The sequence below is a fragment of the Dermacentor variabilis genome, chromosome 5 (assembly GCF_050947875.1).
Source record: "Dermacentor variabilis isolate Ectoservices chromosome 5, ASM5094787v1, whole genome shotgun sequence".
NCBI lineage: Eukaryota > Metazoa > Arthropoda > Arachnida > Ixodida > Ixodidae > Dermacentor > Dermacentor variabilis.
The window spans coordinates 28,105,207-28,122,574 of NC_134572.1; the positions used below are offsets into that span (position 1 = coordinate 28,105,207).

The 17,368-nt window shown below is 45.0% G+C and overlaps 1 protein-coding gene across 1 annotated transcript; it reads left to right on the forward strand.

Annotated features, from left to right (window-relative positions):
• The first annotated feature begins 4,701 nt into the window (after positions 1 to 4,701).
• LOC142582381 (uncharacterized) lies at positions 4,702 to 8,874 on the forward strand. Its single transcript, XM_075692033.1, has 2 exons — positions 4,702 to 4,913; positions 6,391 to 8,874. Exons 1-2 carry the CDS (start codon positions 4,902 to 4,904, stop codon positions 8,743 to 8,745), a joined length of 2,367 nt encoding a protein of 788 aa, XP_075548148.1. The 5' UTR covers positions 4,702 to 4,901; the 3' UTR covers positions 8,746 to 8,874.
• The last annotated feature ends 8,494 nt before the right edge of the window (positions 8,875 to 17,368 follow it).

The following is a 17,368-nucleotide window of genomic DNA, read 5'->3' on the forward strand; positions in this document are numbered from 1 at the left end:
CTTCGGTAACTCGCGTTTTTGCATAAGTGCAAATGCACAGGTACCTGCCTAGCGTCAGCCATATCAGTGCTCGTTTTATATTCAGCCTGTTGCCAATATATTTTGCCAATTTCCTTCAACTTCTTGCCATGCATGTTTCGGGCAGTTGTAGGACGTCAGCATCACCTTTTCTCTGACTCTCTCTCGGCGCAGGAATCCGATTTCAGAGTGTGCCGATCGCTGCGTATACTGATAGCCTGCAAGACATTTAAGGCAACAAAAACGTCAAAGTGCTTATTGAATGTTTCTAGCTTGATGGTATTGTGCATTAAGGCACCCAAAAGTGGTGACATAGCAACATCTACGGACACTAAAAGTTGAAGAGTGCTTCTGCTTGGGCAGGTTGATGAGACATATTGTATGTTTATACAGCGCGACAATATAGGGACAAAGGTATATCTACACACAGGATCACGTGTGCATGTGTATTTCTGTCGTCTTATTTTCCCGCTGTTTAACTTTGCGACATAGTTCACTTATAAGCAACATTGTTTTTAGCTTATTGTACGAATAAAACATGTCTAATGTTGGGTCAGTTACTCGTGCACGATGAAAAAAACGAACTTTCTTTACTATGTATTTCTTATTAAGTGGAATTCGTGGCCCCTTTCCTCTTTGTGCAAAGATATTCTTGCTCATTCAGGCACCACTGTTGTGTTCATGTAAAACCATCTATAGTCCCGCAATGAAATGTGCTGCTGTGATTTAAGGATTTGATCATTTTAGGTAGGTATGTGCAAACTATTTCACCGTTATCATCGCGGCGGACATATCATTTTAGTAAGCAGCATTCAATTGGTACTGCTTTTGAAGTTTGTCATAAAATGCACTGAACGTTCCTTATTCATGCCTGAATATTGAGGCAGGAAAGAACAAAAATTTTCAATAAGACGCTACCACAATATCGAAAGCGCGTTTTGAGCCGAGATGCACTCTTTACGCAGTCTCGTAGCTTTTCGTGCGACTGCAGATCTTCTTCACGGACCTGAAAGATGAAAATAAGCGTAAAAATATAATCAGAAAAGCGGAGCGAAACTGCGCTAAAAGTCGTTGGAATTTAGGCCACGGTCTTCGGCTGCATTGATATCTACATCTGCTCACAGCTCGAAGTTCCGACACGTACGAGATTCGAGGATACAGCGGCGTAGTAGACATGGAAGTATGCTGTGGTAAAGATCAATGCGCAGTCCCCCGTGCAACCTCCGGTTAATAACGAGTGGCAAGGCGTGCCGGTGCATACAGATGGGGCTCAACTTGCTTCCCTCTGCTTTATAGAAAGCTAAAGTCGCACGCTCCGGCCACCTGCGACATCTCTGAAGCTTACTATGCTTCCGATAACGAGCATCCGACAACGAGCAAAGGCCGTCTTTGCACGAGCATAAAATGTTGCGAGGGTCCGACATCCCATACACAGCAGCAGAGAAACTGCACTTGTTTAGGGCCTATACCTGCACTGGCCAAGTGTATGAATGACTGTTCTTCAGGAGAGCCCGCCGGCTTTGTTGCAGCTTTCAGAAGGAGAGAAAAGGCCCACTGGAACATGGAGGCTTGAAATGTTCAAGACTGGGCAAACAAGAGATGATTCAACCATAAGCCAACGTTTTCCTAGTAAGCGCACTGTTGATCACATGTAGTACATCAGCCGAGTGCAAGAGAAAGAAAGAGAGAAAGTTGAGGTCAAAATCTGCATTAATCACTCACCGTTGAGATCTCTATCGCTCATGTATGTCACAATTTATTTTACGTGTGCCTTTGAAAATGTCTTGTGTGATCAACTTTCACTTAAGTGGTTCAAATGCTGCAGTCTACAGGCTTTTCTTAAGTGTTACAAGCAATGTGGAGGAACAAACAGGCGCTGACCAACACCTGAATAGAACCAACATGTTATGTCGGACACAAAATGCCAGCTTATTAATTTTCTAGACATTTGCCGTGGCAATAAGTGTAAGGGCTCAACCTTTGAATGATCCCGCCAAAAGAAAGGAGATAATGACAGTTAAAATCCCAGTTAAACTTCACTTACGAGGTAAACAAAGTATGAGCCAACTAATATGTAAGACAGCTTTTATGCATCTTTGTTTCAACAGACGCATAATTTACATTACTCAATCAGCACTGTCGCTCTGTTTACTTCCGAGATCAAAACTAGTCGCCCGATATTAATTTGCGCTGTTTATTTAGTAATATTCTAGATGTGCCAAGTTATGAAATTTATTGCTTTTGCCCTCGTATCTCATTTTCTTGATCTTTGGAGTACCGCAAAAACCAAGGATGAAAGAGAAATAATGGCACCCGCGCACAGCCCTTGATACACTTGCGTTTTCTTAAGGTATTTCATTCTTGTCAAAACCACTGAAGACACTTCCATTGGTTTATTACTTCGTTACTTATGCTTACTAATGCGGCAGCAAATTTCTTCCATGCCTGTTGCGACACATCCGTATACAAGAGGTCTCCTGAGAAAAGCCACGTGTTTTCGTCATTGTTTAGCCAACTTTATAGCAACAGCAAGTATTACCGTTTAACAGGCAGTGTAACCACTGCGGTCAATAATAAAAATTAGGACAAACCCTGTTTTAGGATCAGATTTATGAAACAATTTTTGACACCCTCTCTTCATGCACGGGTAGGCTTCTTCGTTTTCTTGAGTAATAAGTTTACAGGATCTGGTAATAATGAACGCTGATTAACGTGATTTAATCAATGGTGCAGTAACTCCTGAAGCAGGTTCTGCTATATTTAGGACCATGGCCGGTTTCTTGGCATTTTGAAATTCAATGAGTTCGTACGTTGCTAAAGAATACCAATTATGAAGCCTTTTTTTTTCTTCAGCTGATGTTTGGAATTGCAAACACGCAGAATACAGCAAGATTTTCGTTTTAAAATTTCAGGACTCGTCATTAACCGTTCAAACAGTATTTTAATATTTAGAGAAGCTCCAACTGCTTTGACAGAATCATGGTTTAAATTTCAATTTTTCCGTCGATACATTTTTCGTCTTGTAATTTCTGCTGCAAATGCAATATGTGACGTAATTATTGAAGGCCATATAAAGTCATATTGATGCACAAGCCAAAATTTTCATTTTATACCGCCATTGAAACGCCGAACTTTTCGAAAACTCCTTCAACACAAAGTGAATGATGCGTGCCACCGGTTTTCCTACCTGCATGGACGAAGCACAAGACAAGACCTTTAGAAGCATACCATGTTGGTAAATCCAATTTACTTAATGTAGAAAAAAAACCTCTTTGGCGCAACGTGCATTTAAATGAAGACGAATAGAGGTAACAAAGAGGCATTTCCAGAGATAAGCATTTTCTTGTTTTTTTTTCGTGCAGTCAATTACTCTTGATTTGTCAGCTTATCGCGAAATATGTAACTATGCAGTTCTGAATTTGTTTGTTGCTCGTCTGTTGCTCTAAAATTGTTATAACAATACTAGAAGCTACGTGAATCATTTAAATACATAACGTTTAGGATGTGTTGCTGCCTTTGATTTGCTACAACTACTTCTTTCAAATTGAAAGGCTAAGAATGAAGGTCACAAATATGGAAAAAGTAGCATAAAATCACACTCACTCAGTCATAAAGTCATGTCAGATGAACTAGCAAAAAAGACGCAAAAGAAACACAGAAACCAGTGCAGTCTAATAACCACACTAAAGTCAACGCAAAGGCTAGCCACATAACTACAATAAAGTAAGGGCACACAGAAGAAATGAAATGAGTTGACATTAAGGCACATGAATCCAAGGCCAGAATGGCGCAAAAGCAGGCCAATGATTTCTACCTCCTTCAACAAACTTTTCGTTTAAGTAAGTCTTGAACAACTTGGTACTTAAAACTGGCGTTTTTCATCGAGGTTATTGAGAATTCGCACAAGCTTCCTCGATGTCTTATTATAGCGCTGATATTTGAAGGTTGTACTTGTACTTAGCGGCGCCAAAAACTCCCATTATTGCAAGGTTAACTACGTCAGCACGCAAACGACGGGGTGGTGTTGGCGATACGATGTACACTGCGTCCAAATAACGCACACGCAAACTTCACACCTCAGGATAAGATGCCGAATCAGCAGATGCGTGTGTCAAAGGTTAGTGGCAAAGTATCTTGCACCACAGAATCCACATTCATGAAGCAGCGCCGGCTTCTACTTGGCTTACGTTTAAAGAAATTAAAGTGTGCTTTTACCTACCAAAACCATTATTTGATTATGAGGCACGCCGTAGTGAGAGACTGCGGATTAATGTTGACCACCTGGGGTTCTTCAACCTGCACCCAATGCGTGGTACACGGGCGTTTTTGCGTTTCACGCCCATTCAAATGCGGCCGCCGTGGCCAGGATTCAATCGCGCGCCCTCGGCTTAGTAGCGCAACGCCTTAGCCGCTACGCCACCGTGACGGCTGGCTTACATTTTAACTGCATTAACGGGTCCAAGCACACTTACAACAACCATTTATCTTGCAGCAGGTATCGGTCGAGAAATGCGAAACCATCACCATCGTAATCTGCCGCTGTCTGGTCAACAGACGAAACGTGAGCTTTCCAGGGGGTTCCTCAGAAATGAGGTGCCAGACGTTGTGGGACATTTCGCAACAGCACGCGAAAACCCGAACCTGATACGACAGCTGAGACCACCGTGCAGAGATTGCCAACTAGGCGGGCGTGCTAAGGAGTCTTGCGTTGCGGGGTCTTCCGACAGTGTAAGGCGGTGCTGCTGAGAGAAATACTGCACTGATGGGCGCGAGAGGAAATTTCCCCTGCGAGTGAAAGTATTATGCCGCACTGCGCTTGACGAGCGCGGAGCCTCCAATTTCATTCAGTGTCGGAGGCCACGGCGAGCAAGCGCTGCGCAAAAATGAAGTCAGCGGTGAGTGCAGAGCGTGATATTTGCCATTCGTGAAAATTTGCTCGAATCATTATAAATGAGAGTCCGCCTAAAGCAAGAACTTCATCCCCAATATTGAAAATGCTTCGAAGCTTCGCTGACTAAAATTTTTTATGATAATTCGAGAAAAAGTGTGTCAACGTTCTTTGTTTTTATTTCTTTAGTTTTACCTCTTTCACGTAATACCAGCGCACATTCAAACGTGAAAATTACTCGAGTGCATTGTTACGTTGTTGGGTTCACTTGCATGTGTAGCAGCGACTATAAATTCCAAAACGTACCTGCGGGACCACTTCAGGTTTAGAAGCCGGCTACAGAGTGATGGAAGGCCCCAGTTTCGTCTACTTAGGTGGAACAGACGCTCCGTTCAGTTATTTTCTTTGCGCATTTCAATTCATCAAGATGATCATTTGCATATCTCACTCAATGACAAGATATGAATTGAGCGGAAAATCTTTTTGTGCTTCAATAGCCTTGAGACAGCATGTGATCTTACTCTGTGGTTAAACCTTAATGAAGGCAGCTAACCACTTCAATGCTCGCATAATCTTTCCTATTGGGCTCAGTATAATTACCTAAGGTTGTTTAACACATTTAAGAAAATAGCACTTGCTTTTTCGTTAACCGAATTACACAAACATTTTTTTAACTATAGTACCCATGCATACAAACTTCCGAGTCTTGAATGCCTGTCCTCGAAAACAAGATGGGAATTTGAAGAAGCTTTGCGCAAATTATAAAAATATGAAGATATTTTCATAACACGGGCAAAAATACAAACTTTCTTCGAATTATGAAATTTTTCAGCGAAACAGTAAGAGAAGTGGGACCAGACATTGTAATGACGTTTTCACCACGTTTTTGTCTTCCATGAATGGCTCTGCATTACCGTCCCATGATCATCTTGCTAACTATGTGTTAGCCAGCCAGCCATCCATTTCCCTGCAAGATGACGAGGTTGCCTTCTTAGATCTTGGGTAACGAGAATGAATTACCTCGTGCCATAGTAATTTCTTTGTCGTGACATAGAGTCGCGACATGCGTATCACCGTCGAAATATGCGCCATCTGCTGTATAAAGGTTGTTTTTGATATAATGCATCTGCGCATGCCGGCGAAGGCTCGAGGTTGGTTATGTGACAAGTGTTCTATATTGGTTGTCTTCTTCCAATAAACATTTGTTAATCAGCGCCGTATTGTGTCGCCTTCTATTCCTCTTGTCCGTGTCTGTCGCTCTGTAGCTACCATGAATAATATCGACAAATGCCACGCTTAAAGCTCTGAAAAATATTTGGTGAATACTTAAAGTACGTACGAACGAAAGAGATGCGTGCTGGTGATATAATTATTAGGAAAAAAGTGATGCGACAATGCTGATAGTGATAACTACATCCTACATAACGATAAGTATTGAGCACAGATAGCAGTACATGTACAAAAGAATCCCATTCTCTTTCCAGTTTTTAGCATGCGTCATCCTATGTTGCGGAGCCGCATCAGGTCGCAGCATCACCAGAAGACACTTTAGATGGTGGCCGTCGGAAGACAACCACGAAAGGTTTCCCCTTGGATTGGCTGGGCAGGACCCCGTTACCGGCGAGTCTAGTTCTGCTGAAATAACTCGTAGGATCGCCTCGGGTGCTTACAATGGTGCTTACGGAGGCAGCTACAGTGGTGGCTATGGTGGCGGCTATGGAGGTAGCTACGGAGGTGGCTACGGTGGTGGTTACGGAGGTGGTTATGGTGGTGGCTACGGAGGCGGTTATGGTGGTGGTTACGGAGGCGGTTACGGAGGTGGATATGGAGGTGGCTATGGTGGTGGTTATGGAGGCGGCTATGGTGGTGGCTATGGAGGCCAAAGTAGAGTCGTCACAAGTGGAGAAAGTGGCAGTGATATCAGAGGCAGCAACAGACAAGGTGGTGGAAGCGCAGGTGGAAGCACCAACGAAACTAGTAGCAGCAGCAGACATGGAGGTGGCTTCGGTGGCGGCTATGGAGGTGGACACAGTAGCAGTCTTGAAAGCCACAGTAGGGTCGTGAGTAGTGGTGAACGAAGCAGCGATTTACGTAGAGGCGGAAGTAGAAACCGTAATGAAACAGGTAGTGTTACAAGATACGGAGGAGGCTACGGAGGGGGATACGGAGGCAGTTACGGCGGAAGTTATGAAGGAACAGCAACGAGTGGCACAAGCACCACTCATACCAGAAGCGGGAGTGGTCACGTTGGAGGAAGCGCAAATGAAAGTGGGAGGACCAGCACATACAGAGGCGGCAATGGAGGTGGTTACGGAGGTGGTTATGGAGGTGGTTATGGAGGTGGCTACGGTGGCCGTCATGCAGAAATGAGTGCAGGAGAGAGTGGTGCCGGAAGTGACAGCCATTCCAGAAGTGGGAGCGCATACGTCCGCGGCTATGACCGCAAAAATGAGGCAGGCAGTGCCAGCCGATATGGAACTCGTTCTGGAGCTGGCTACAGAAGTGGCTACAGAGGTGGCTATGGAGGTGGCTACGGAGGTGGCTACGGAGGTGGCTACGGAGGTGGCTATGGAGGGCATAGTAGTGTACTGAATGCTGAAGAAAACGGCACTGACACCTCAAGTGGCAGTGGATACGCCAGTGGCAGCAACAGTGGAACTGCAAGTGCTAGCATACATGGAGGTGGCTACGGAAGTGGACATGGAGGTGGCTACCGTAGTGGTTATGTAGAGCACACCAGGGTCATGAATGCTGGAGAAAGTGTTACTGACGCAAGACGTGGCAGCGAACACGGCAATGTAGGCAGGAATGATACAGGAAGTGGCAACAGATACGGAGGCGGCTATGGAGGTGGCTACGGGGGTGGTTATGGAGCACAGAGACGGGTCGTAAGCAGCCTCGGAAGTGACAGCGACAGGGGCAACGGTAGCGGATCTGGAGGTGGATACGGAAGTGGTTACGGAGGTGGTTACGGAGGAGGTTACGGAGGCGGCTACGGTGGCAGCTATGGAGGCCATAGTAGCATCGTCATTGGCAGCGAAAGCGGCCCTAATATCAGGAGCGGCAATGGCTACGGGCGGGGAAGAGGCAGCAATGAAACTGGTAGTGAAAATGCATACCGCCGTGGATACGGTAGTGGTTACGGTGGAGGACACGGTGGTGGTTATGGAAGCAGAAGTAGGGTTGTGAATGGAGCCGGAAGTGACAGTGAAAGTAGTAGAAGCAGCGGATACGGCAGTAGAAGAGGAGACATAAGCGTGAGTGAAACTGACGGGGAAACTGGTGGATATCGAGGCGGAAACAGAGCAGAAAGCGGCAGTGAAGCAGGAAGCGTAGGAGGAGGATATGGAGGTGGAAGCGGTGGTGGAAGCGGTGGTGGAAGCGGTGGTGGAAACGGTGGTGGAAGCGGTGGTGGAAGCGGTGGAGGAAGCGGTAGTGGAAGTAGTGTAGGAAGCAGCAGCGGTGGAGACAGAAGCAGGAATGAAGCCAACGATGAGAGTGAGAATAGCCATGTCTTTGGTCGCGCTTCCGGTGGCAGTCGTGGCGCCTATGGTGGCGTATACACTAGTGGGTACACTGTCCAATATGGAGAAAGAACAAGCTCACGTGTTGAAACTTCCCGGGCTGGTGTGCCATGTGTCACAGTGCGCAACTGCGGCAGCCTGCTAACAGCCGCCATGGCTGTCCAACCAAGTGCCGGCCGTTCGCATAATCAGCATTCGACGTCAAGAGGACACGTGCAAGAAATCATCGACGAAAGTCAAGCGCGGCTACGTGTCCAGCAGGACATTAGTTCTCCGCGAGCAACGGAAAGTGATGAACTCTTGAGCGACGACTGAAATCCTTATGGCAACCACCTAATGCCATGATAGCAGTCAATGCGTCGCATCGAATTCGACATTGGGAATCAACCTTTGAGCAGGTTACTTCAGCTTTGGCAATAAAGATTCAATATTCACTATTTGTAATTGGCCAGTTTTCTTGTTGAATGAATCGTAGTACTAAGTTCTTCGTTCTAGATTCTGCCTAGGCCTTTCAATGACGGTACTGTTCCCACTGTCACAGGTAAGCGAACTTCTTTTTTTCCTTTTACTACATATTTGTAGACAGAATCGGAACATCGCCAGAAACTAGAAAAAATGACATCGACTACGCAGCACCTTAGTGAATGACTATGCTAAGCAGCTCCACTGTAGTGCACCCCTTCACGTGACCTGAATATTAGTCTAAACTTGAACGACATTGTGAACTCCCCAGTAACTGTCGTCACGTTGTGAGTTGCAGCTTTCAATGAATGCGAGCATGAAAAGCAAGAAAAAGATGGCATTCCATGGCATCTTTTGGGGAAGACAAAAGGAATATTTCTCACAGGAAAATGTAGAAGTGTTTATTAGGCTGTCCAAAAGCAGCCATCAAATTTACTAATGACTTTCAATACTTATTCAATTACCTTTAAAGAGAGTTTAGGCAGTGGCGACAAGAGAAAGAAAGAGAGCAGCAATAAAATTGGCACAGTCCCACTAAGGCTACTTGCTGGTAGCGCCAAAACAGCAGCGAACATTGTTAAAAAAATAAAAATACAGAAACTTTGTTTTGGGGAGTTATTTGCGTAATTTCCGAAGATGGATTCATGTCTTTCGTGCTACAAGCGTTACATATGCACCCGCACATCACCTTGCAACTTAACTCCCACTGCCAGAGCGCATCGTGGTTCTGCACCCGATTCCCTGCGCTAATCGTTCAATCATTTAGAAATTTTAGAACCTAATAATAATGTAGTATATATATATATATACGGGAAGTCAGTCATGTTTGTTCAGTGTAAGAGGAGGGCTGAGAGAAGGACACACACTAACTCCGTCTCATTTGTAAGGACCACTGATTTGCTGACAGCTTACTGCGCTTGTGAACGGGTGCCTAGTAATAAGCGGATCCTAAAGCCAAGCGCAAGGTCGTTCAGGTATTATAAAGCATAGTCAAGTAGTTGATACATCGGTATTCATATAGTGAAAGCTCTAGCAATATACTGATTAGAAAAAAATGGAACTGTAAATACAGTTACTGAACAACTAGAACTCGTTTCCGGCTTTTCGTTGAATCAGTGGAGCATATTCATCAAGTGCATGAAATTGACTGGCTCCCAACCACGTATTTTTTACATATAAAAACTCTCATAGTTCGATATTCGCAATTTTCACTAAGATTTTGAGTCGCACGTCCTTTGAGTAATTTACCTATATCTATTATTTTTCCCCTATCACACAGCCTAAGGACGAAATCCAGACTGTAAATACAAATTTGTCTTAATAGCAACAAGGAACTCAACTGTGTGTAAGTGAAAAAATACATCTAAAATACAAAGTTTTCTATTACGTCCTCAAATTTCTTGGGGCTCCTTTAGGAAAGACAAGCGTGAAGAATGCAAAACGGAAGCTTTGGTATAGAATATTAATTTTTAAGCATAGCTGGCACTTATAACGACCTATTTCCCAGTGAATTTGACCGTGTCGTTCATTCTGCATGCTTGACGTCACCAAGAACGCAGGCGTAGGAGCGCTGACAGAACAAAAATTTCTAAATCCCGATACCTCCGCCATGATTGCTCGCTGTTGGGCGAAATGGATCGGAATTCGCCACAATGGCACCGTGCCTAAGCCACCATGCTACTGAGACAGATAGAAAACAATAAACAATGTTCAATGAAAAGAAAAGCGGAGGGTTGGTAAAGTTAAGTGTTAAAGATACCCAAGGGCCAACCGAGAAAGCAGCGCTCTCTCTTGTCGTCTTCTCCCATTTGGCAAAAAATATTCTGTCCAATTTTCCTCTGCTCTACAAAATCCTTCTATCAGGTCACCTATAGGTAACATAGAAATATTGATGTCATTTTTTATTTGTTTATATCTTAAAGTACAAGGGGACCAATTTAACAGTGGACAGCGCGCCTCGTCGATTTGTTGGGCTCAGTCATCCATGGCTCAAGATCGCGTGATTGTCAGGTCAGTGAGGAAGATTAGAGAAGGCGCCCCACACACGGAAGAGGATCATTCTCAAAGCTACTCATTATATTAGAAATAATCTTGTGCACGCCTTACAGCAAATAATCTATGCTAATGGTTATTCGCCACTTCCCACTTCACATGAGTTAGCTTCTAACCTACACATGCAAAGTTCTAATACACCACTACCGCATTACATTATCAAAAAAAGAAAATATTAAATAAATTAACGGGTTACGTTACAATGTTACGTTCCTAGACTGCAAAATGGTTTTAACAGGCCATATTTATTCTACCATAGATAATATGAAACTGATTTTGGGACTGAAATTAAACCCGAAAAAAAAAATGCACAAGAGCGTTATAGTATGCAGATTTAGGCGTACTCAAACTACACTTAAGGCGTACTACACTTTTTAAGCTTGCAGACTGTGGTATTTACCCCACTCTTCTTATATGGGAAAGAAATAAATCGATTTTCGTTTACAAACTAGCTTGCTTCCGAGATTTCCGCCGCCATGATGTAGGTTGCCTCGATGATTGCCCCCGAGCTCCCGCGTGCACAAGTGTACACACGCCGTATTTCTCCGTTCAAGTCGAAGTACCTGCACGAAAGTCTATGGCCATCGCAATCCTTTTTGTGTGTTGCTGAGGGGTACATTTTTAGAGTAGTTGTTCCTGACTCATCCATACGATGGACTGGAGAGCTGGAATTTTCAGCAAGTCGCCGATGACCCGAGCTGCTACTTAGGATGATGTCACGTGCTATAGTTTGCAATGTAGTTGTAGTATAGAATGACACCACATTTTGCACTGTAACATTAACACTGCTATTTTCTGGTTTGACTTATCGCCTAAACTGAAAATTTTGTACGCTGTTATGTCACTGGCTTCTCTACAAACAGTAAATGCCAATTCAGCAGGAGCACTACTTTATTTATGGTGCGTTCTTGCGCGTAGTGCGAAGCACCCTCCACGTCTCCATAGCTTTGATGTTCTGCTAAGGAGCACGAGGACGCAAGTTCGGGTGCCGACTGTGGCATTTCGATGAAAGAAAAATGCTAAACAAAACCAAAAAACACGTTTGTTTATTAAAGTGCATGTTGAAGAATCACAGGTTGTAAAAATTAAACCGGAGCCTTGCCTACGTCATTTGTTATTATAAACCCAGTGTTGTTTCGTGACGTTAAACCGCATTACTCAATCAATTAAGTTATTTATAAAGCGTTATTTATTAGGCTGCCGAAATATGTGTTCCGCCACAGTGTCTCTCGCCGTTACATGTTTTGACGTGAATGAGGCTTTTTAAAAGAGCCTACACATTGTTTACAAAACGTTCCATGTGTATTTGTTATAAAATATAACTGCGACACGAATCTCCTCACACGTTAACTTCTCCAAAGCGTTTTTAGAAGCGAAGTTACGAAGACCAAAATATTGCGTTGCGTAACTTTTGCGGTCTTCCTGCTTGTTACGTAGTCTGTAGCAGCAAGCTGCGGCTCTCTACTTACGAAGGCGATGTTGACTCCCATGCGCAAGTTAATGGCAAAAGCGCAGTCTGACGCATCAGTGTGTCCTGAAGTCTAGGAAACAATTCAGCTACAACCCGACAACGCTGGATAATTTTAATGTTCAAGCCGTTCTTCTCCAGTGATTCACTCCTTGTTTGTGGCTTGTGGTGTTCGTGAGCCGGCATATATCAGTGGTGGCTAGTAAAGGAACCCTGCTAATCTAATCATAAGGCTCTGATGTTGCATAAAACTTTATAAACGAAATTTCAGAAGGTTGCAAAGAAAGTCACGTGTTCCGTCGAAGAAAAACGTAGAATCGTTGATATGTGTTGGCTACCACTATTTGTACCAAGAAGTTTGTACTGGAGGCAGCCAGCGTAAGAAAAGATGTGCTGTGTTTCCACTGCATAAGTCTCTCAGCAATCGTTTCCATCCAGCCTGAAATTTCGCTTGGCATTCATGGCGTTATCACCCAGCGATTGCGCTGGTATTTTTTTCCCGTGCTCAAGAAGTGCCGCAAGGAACCTTGAAAGTAAGCTGGCCGCACACGCTTTAAAGATAACGACAGACTCAACCACATAATCTACGAAATACGAAGCATTGCGCAAATTGTTGCAGCACGAGACGCCGACGCGCTTCGAGCTGGTAGAGCCCTAATGGCTTGAAGCGCTTGGCGGACGAGGGAAACATCGTCGCCGTGCTCGATGGGCTCACATTCACAACCATGGAGGAAGGAAAAAATTAGGAGGGAGCATTACGTCACGCAGCCAGCCTTGACAAGCGAATGTTCCGTGAAGCCCATTCATTTGCTCAATGGTCGCCAAACACGTGACCTCCTGCGTCGAGATACCGAAGCAAGAATCGAGATTTTCTGAGACGTTTGGTTCCCAGTAGTATATGCCAGTAGTGCCTTTTCGGCGCGCCCTTCTTCAGCTGCCACGCCGTGGCTCTGCCTGCACCGCGGGAGCACCAAAACCAACTGAGCACTTTGATGTGCGATCACGTGTTGGGCCACCAGGTTTGGCTTCAATCGCGTTGCACGATGCTCCCTCCTTACCTTTTCTTTCCTACATGCTCACAACACACTTGGCTGGTTCTCCTCTGTCGTCCCCCTAGCGGCCGCCAAGCAAAGCTTAAGCTAGCGACGCTCGTTTGCGTCTCTTGGTACAGCGAATAAAATAGTCACCTAAAGGGAGCATCGAAAGAGAAACTCGCTGAACACGTCGTACGTGCGCGATGAGCTTCCGCTCAACGCGCTTGGCTGGTTGGCCTCCGTCATCCCCTTATCCGTCGCCAACCAACCCTGAGCTGGCGACGCTCGTTCATGTCTCTTGGCCCATAGAGTTTTGTAGGAAACTCTATGTCTTGGCCAAGGTAATAAAATGGCGACCAAAAGGACGCGTCGAAAGAGGAGACTCTCGCAGAACGCGTTCTACTTGCGTGATGAGCTCATACTGAACGCGCTTGGCTGGTTTGCCTCCGTCATCCTCCTCACTAGCGGCCGCCAACTGAAGCCTCAGCTACTTTCCATCCTTGACTGTAGATGGCTGTAGTAGTCTGCTCGTTCACCCACAATAACGGCGACATATCAAGATATAAAAGAAACAAGAAAACTGGCGTGACTCGGAGAAGAACGTTCCCGGTTAATAAATAAGCTCGTATTTTGAAACTTGTTCAATCTGCCTCACACATGACAATCCTCAGCTCAACCTCTTGTGACGAGCTGCCTGCTTCCTGAGAAGCCAGCGTACCATTCGGACGTGCCGTATATTTCTTATCACAAGCAGTGCAGGGTAGAACAGTAAATGTCACCTAAGCTAACGTTTGGACAAGCCTTGCCTTCGTGAAGGCAGCCACTGGCAGCAGTTGGTAACCTGAAGACAAGTCTTTTTGTAGAAACGTTGGCTTCAGCGACGTTCCTTGTTCTACCATTGTTATCCACTTTAAAGCTACATCTTCCTGTGAACTTCTCTCTTGGTTTCTTAGTTGTTGTTTCTTCTCTTTGAATGTTTGCGTGGTAGCATACGGTTCCTGCGATCAAGCAAAAGTTACATGTTCGGCTAAAGGCACCTCAACTAGGCCTTGGGTGGCACCAGTGCGTTATAGTTATTAAATCATCTGGACAACTCATAAATACAGTCTACATCAGGGCATTCAACATCGAAATTCGTCGGCGCTTTAGAATATTGACATCGTGAACATTAGGTTCTCAAACTGCGCAAAAACGATTTCAGCCCGGCACCGCCGACTTTCGTAATAACCGAAAGGCTGATAAGTTGCAACTGGGATCATCATGGTCAGATTAAAAGCTTACAAATTTTTGAGGCCATACTTATTCTCGAGCGTGCACAGTGTCATATGCATTTTGAATCCAATCCTGTGGTTTTACGTGCCAAATCATGATTTGATTGTGAGGCACGCCATAATGGGGGACTCTAGATTAATTTCGATCCCCAGGGGATCTTAATGTGCCGCCAACGCACGGGACACGGGCGCTTTTGCATTTGGCCCCCATCTAAATGCGGCCGAACATGCGATCCCAGGATCTCATGTTTAAACAGCGCAACACAACACGGTAGCCGCTAGGCCATCGCGTGGGGTCATATGCGTTTTCGTATATTCACATGTACGCCGTATTATTCGTACGAAGATTACACGCATCTGACATATCACATACGTTAACCGTACAAATGACGCTTCAAGCATGCATATTTATGAAATTACATAGAAAAACTTGGGAGGACGCTTAAGCTTCGCCTTTAAGAGTGAAACGCGATAGCATTCAAAGATCCCTGACTGATTCTCACGCTTCCCGGCAAATATATCAGCTTATGTAACCGCAATGTTTACCGGGAAACGCTGGAGGAGAACGCTAGGCACGAACGCGCGCTTTCTGGAACGAACGCGGCCTCTTGCGTAGGCCTGGAGGTTGTGCACAGCCACACCAAGAGAATTACACCATTTTCACGTTTCTGTTATTGTTCCGCACTTTTAATATTTAAGTCTGAGAGGATTTAAAACAAAAGACATCTGCTGTCGTTGTTTTGTTTCATGACATTTGTTTGTGGGCAGTTATTCTCAAAATTCCGAGGAATAGCATTGTCAAGAATGTAAGACAAGATATGAGCAACTTTAGTGATAGAATGGTGTGGCAATATAACCTGAATATATAGCATGTCATATAGCAAGACGTGGCATATACATGTACCTAAATATATACGGAAGTTTTCGCTCACAGATAACTTCGCCGACGCCGACACCGACAACGGATTTTCTGTGACATGGGGCACTTAATCGTGTAAAGATTGTGAAGACCCCACACAATGTGGTAATCGAGTTTATGCGAAGCATAGGTACCTGGCTATCCATCATTGTTTGAGTTTCTGCGAACACTTATCAGATGAACCAACGTGTTCGTGTGCATTGAGTAGTGGTGTCTGTGGGTCGCGAGCCTTCGCCTGCGCACATGTGACGACAGCAGCACGATGACGATCACATTGAAGGCGATCATATGGCATCAAATACATATGTACGCCCAGCCGTTCGACGCGAGCTTACGACATGGCGACCCTTGGACAGTGGACGAGCGCAAGCGAGAAAAACGCTGACTGTGACGGCATCAGCAACTACATGTAATATAGGCGTGAGTACTACCTATGGCTAGATGATGAGGTTGTATGTTACAAGGACGCTATCGTTTCTACTCCGGCGATGAAAGGTTAAAAAATGATTAACTACGGCGGTCAGGAAGTTGGCACAACGTCCCACAACGGCCCAGGGTGAACTCTTACGAGGAGAGTGCTGGAGAAAGTGAGTCGGTCCCGGAGTCAGTGCAGTCTAACACGGCGCGTCAAAACGTGAGCTACCGCGAAGAAACAACACGAGGGAGTGACACGTGGGGTACGCTCGAAGCTGCACCCTTTAGACGAGAGAAGTTTGTATTCCTTGCGGTTAGAGCACCGGCGTGCATTGCCCCGGCAGATGTTCGATTCCACTATCGGTCGCACATTATCTTCTTTTAATGAAAGCGAGGCAAGACAGGTACCTTCCTACCTACAGCAAAGCGCGAAAAATGAGGCAGAGAATGCTTCGCATTAAATATTATGCAGATCCAACTCAGATGTTGGAGTCTGAAAAGCGAAGCTTTCGTGAAATGGTTAAAAAAATTCACGCAACTGATTATATTCTGCACAACGTCTTCAGCCAAAGCGACTACCTGCCTGTCTGTGAAAATGGCAAGACGCAAAGACCCCATCATGTGTCCAACGTGGTGCACTCTACACTGTCTCCGGTACTGGCCCGCTTTACTATGACATTGCCCAGAGTCAGCGCACCGACAAGAGTGGGCTGATCCTAGAGATTGCGCAATAGTAAACGGCACCTTACTCGGAGAAAAACCAAGCGACCAGATGGTCCAAACCCCTATGCCTAAAAAAATGGGCGTATAAAGGTTTGCTTTATCAAAGGAAATGCGCCCTTGATTGCGCATATTTGTTGCAATGAGGATAGTTAGATATTTATCTAATGATAGCGCAAGTCCGTAGAATACAAGGTCTGCAGCTAGGCCACACGTAAGCACAGTAAAGATGGCAGTGTCCTGCTCGTGAGCTATTCAGCAAGAGACCAGCAGCACTCGTAGTCTAGAAAGTCCGGGAAGGTTCGCAAAGAATCTTTGTTTTCATATTCGTATTGCCAATTTGGCCAGTGGACCTCATCCTCGCCAGCCACGAAAGCAGTAACGTGCGTCAGTGGCTCCATCGGCAGGCCCATGGAGCGACACATTCTGCCAGACTGTACTCGACTCCAGGCCATTGTCTGACATCCAGAATATCCCGAGATCTTAAAAGGGTTTTATATATATATAATCTCAAGCTGGGGGGGGGGGCGCTGTTTTACTATGCTATTAGGTTTTACTTCAGCTTTTCTCCCTCTTGTGCTTCACTGACACAGAGAAT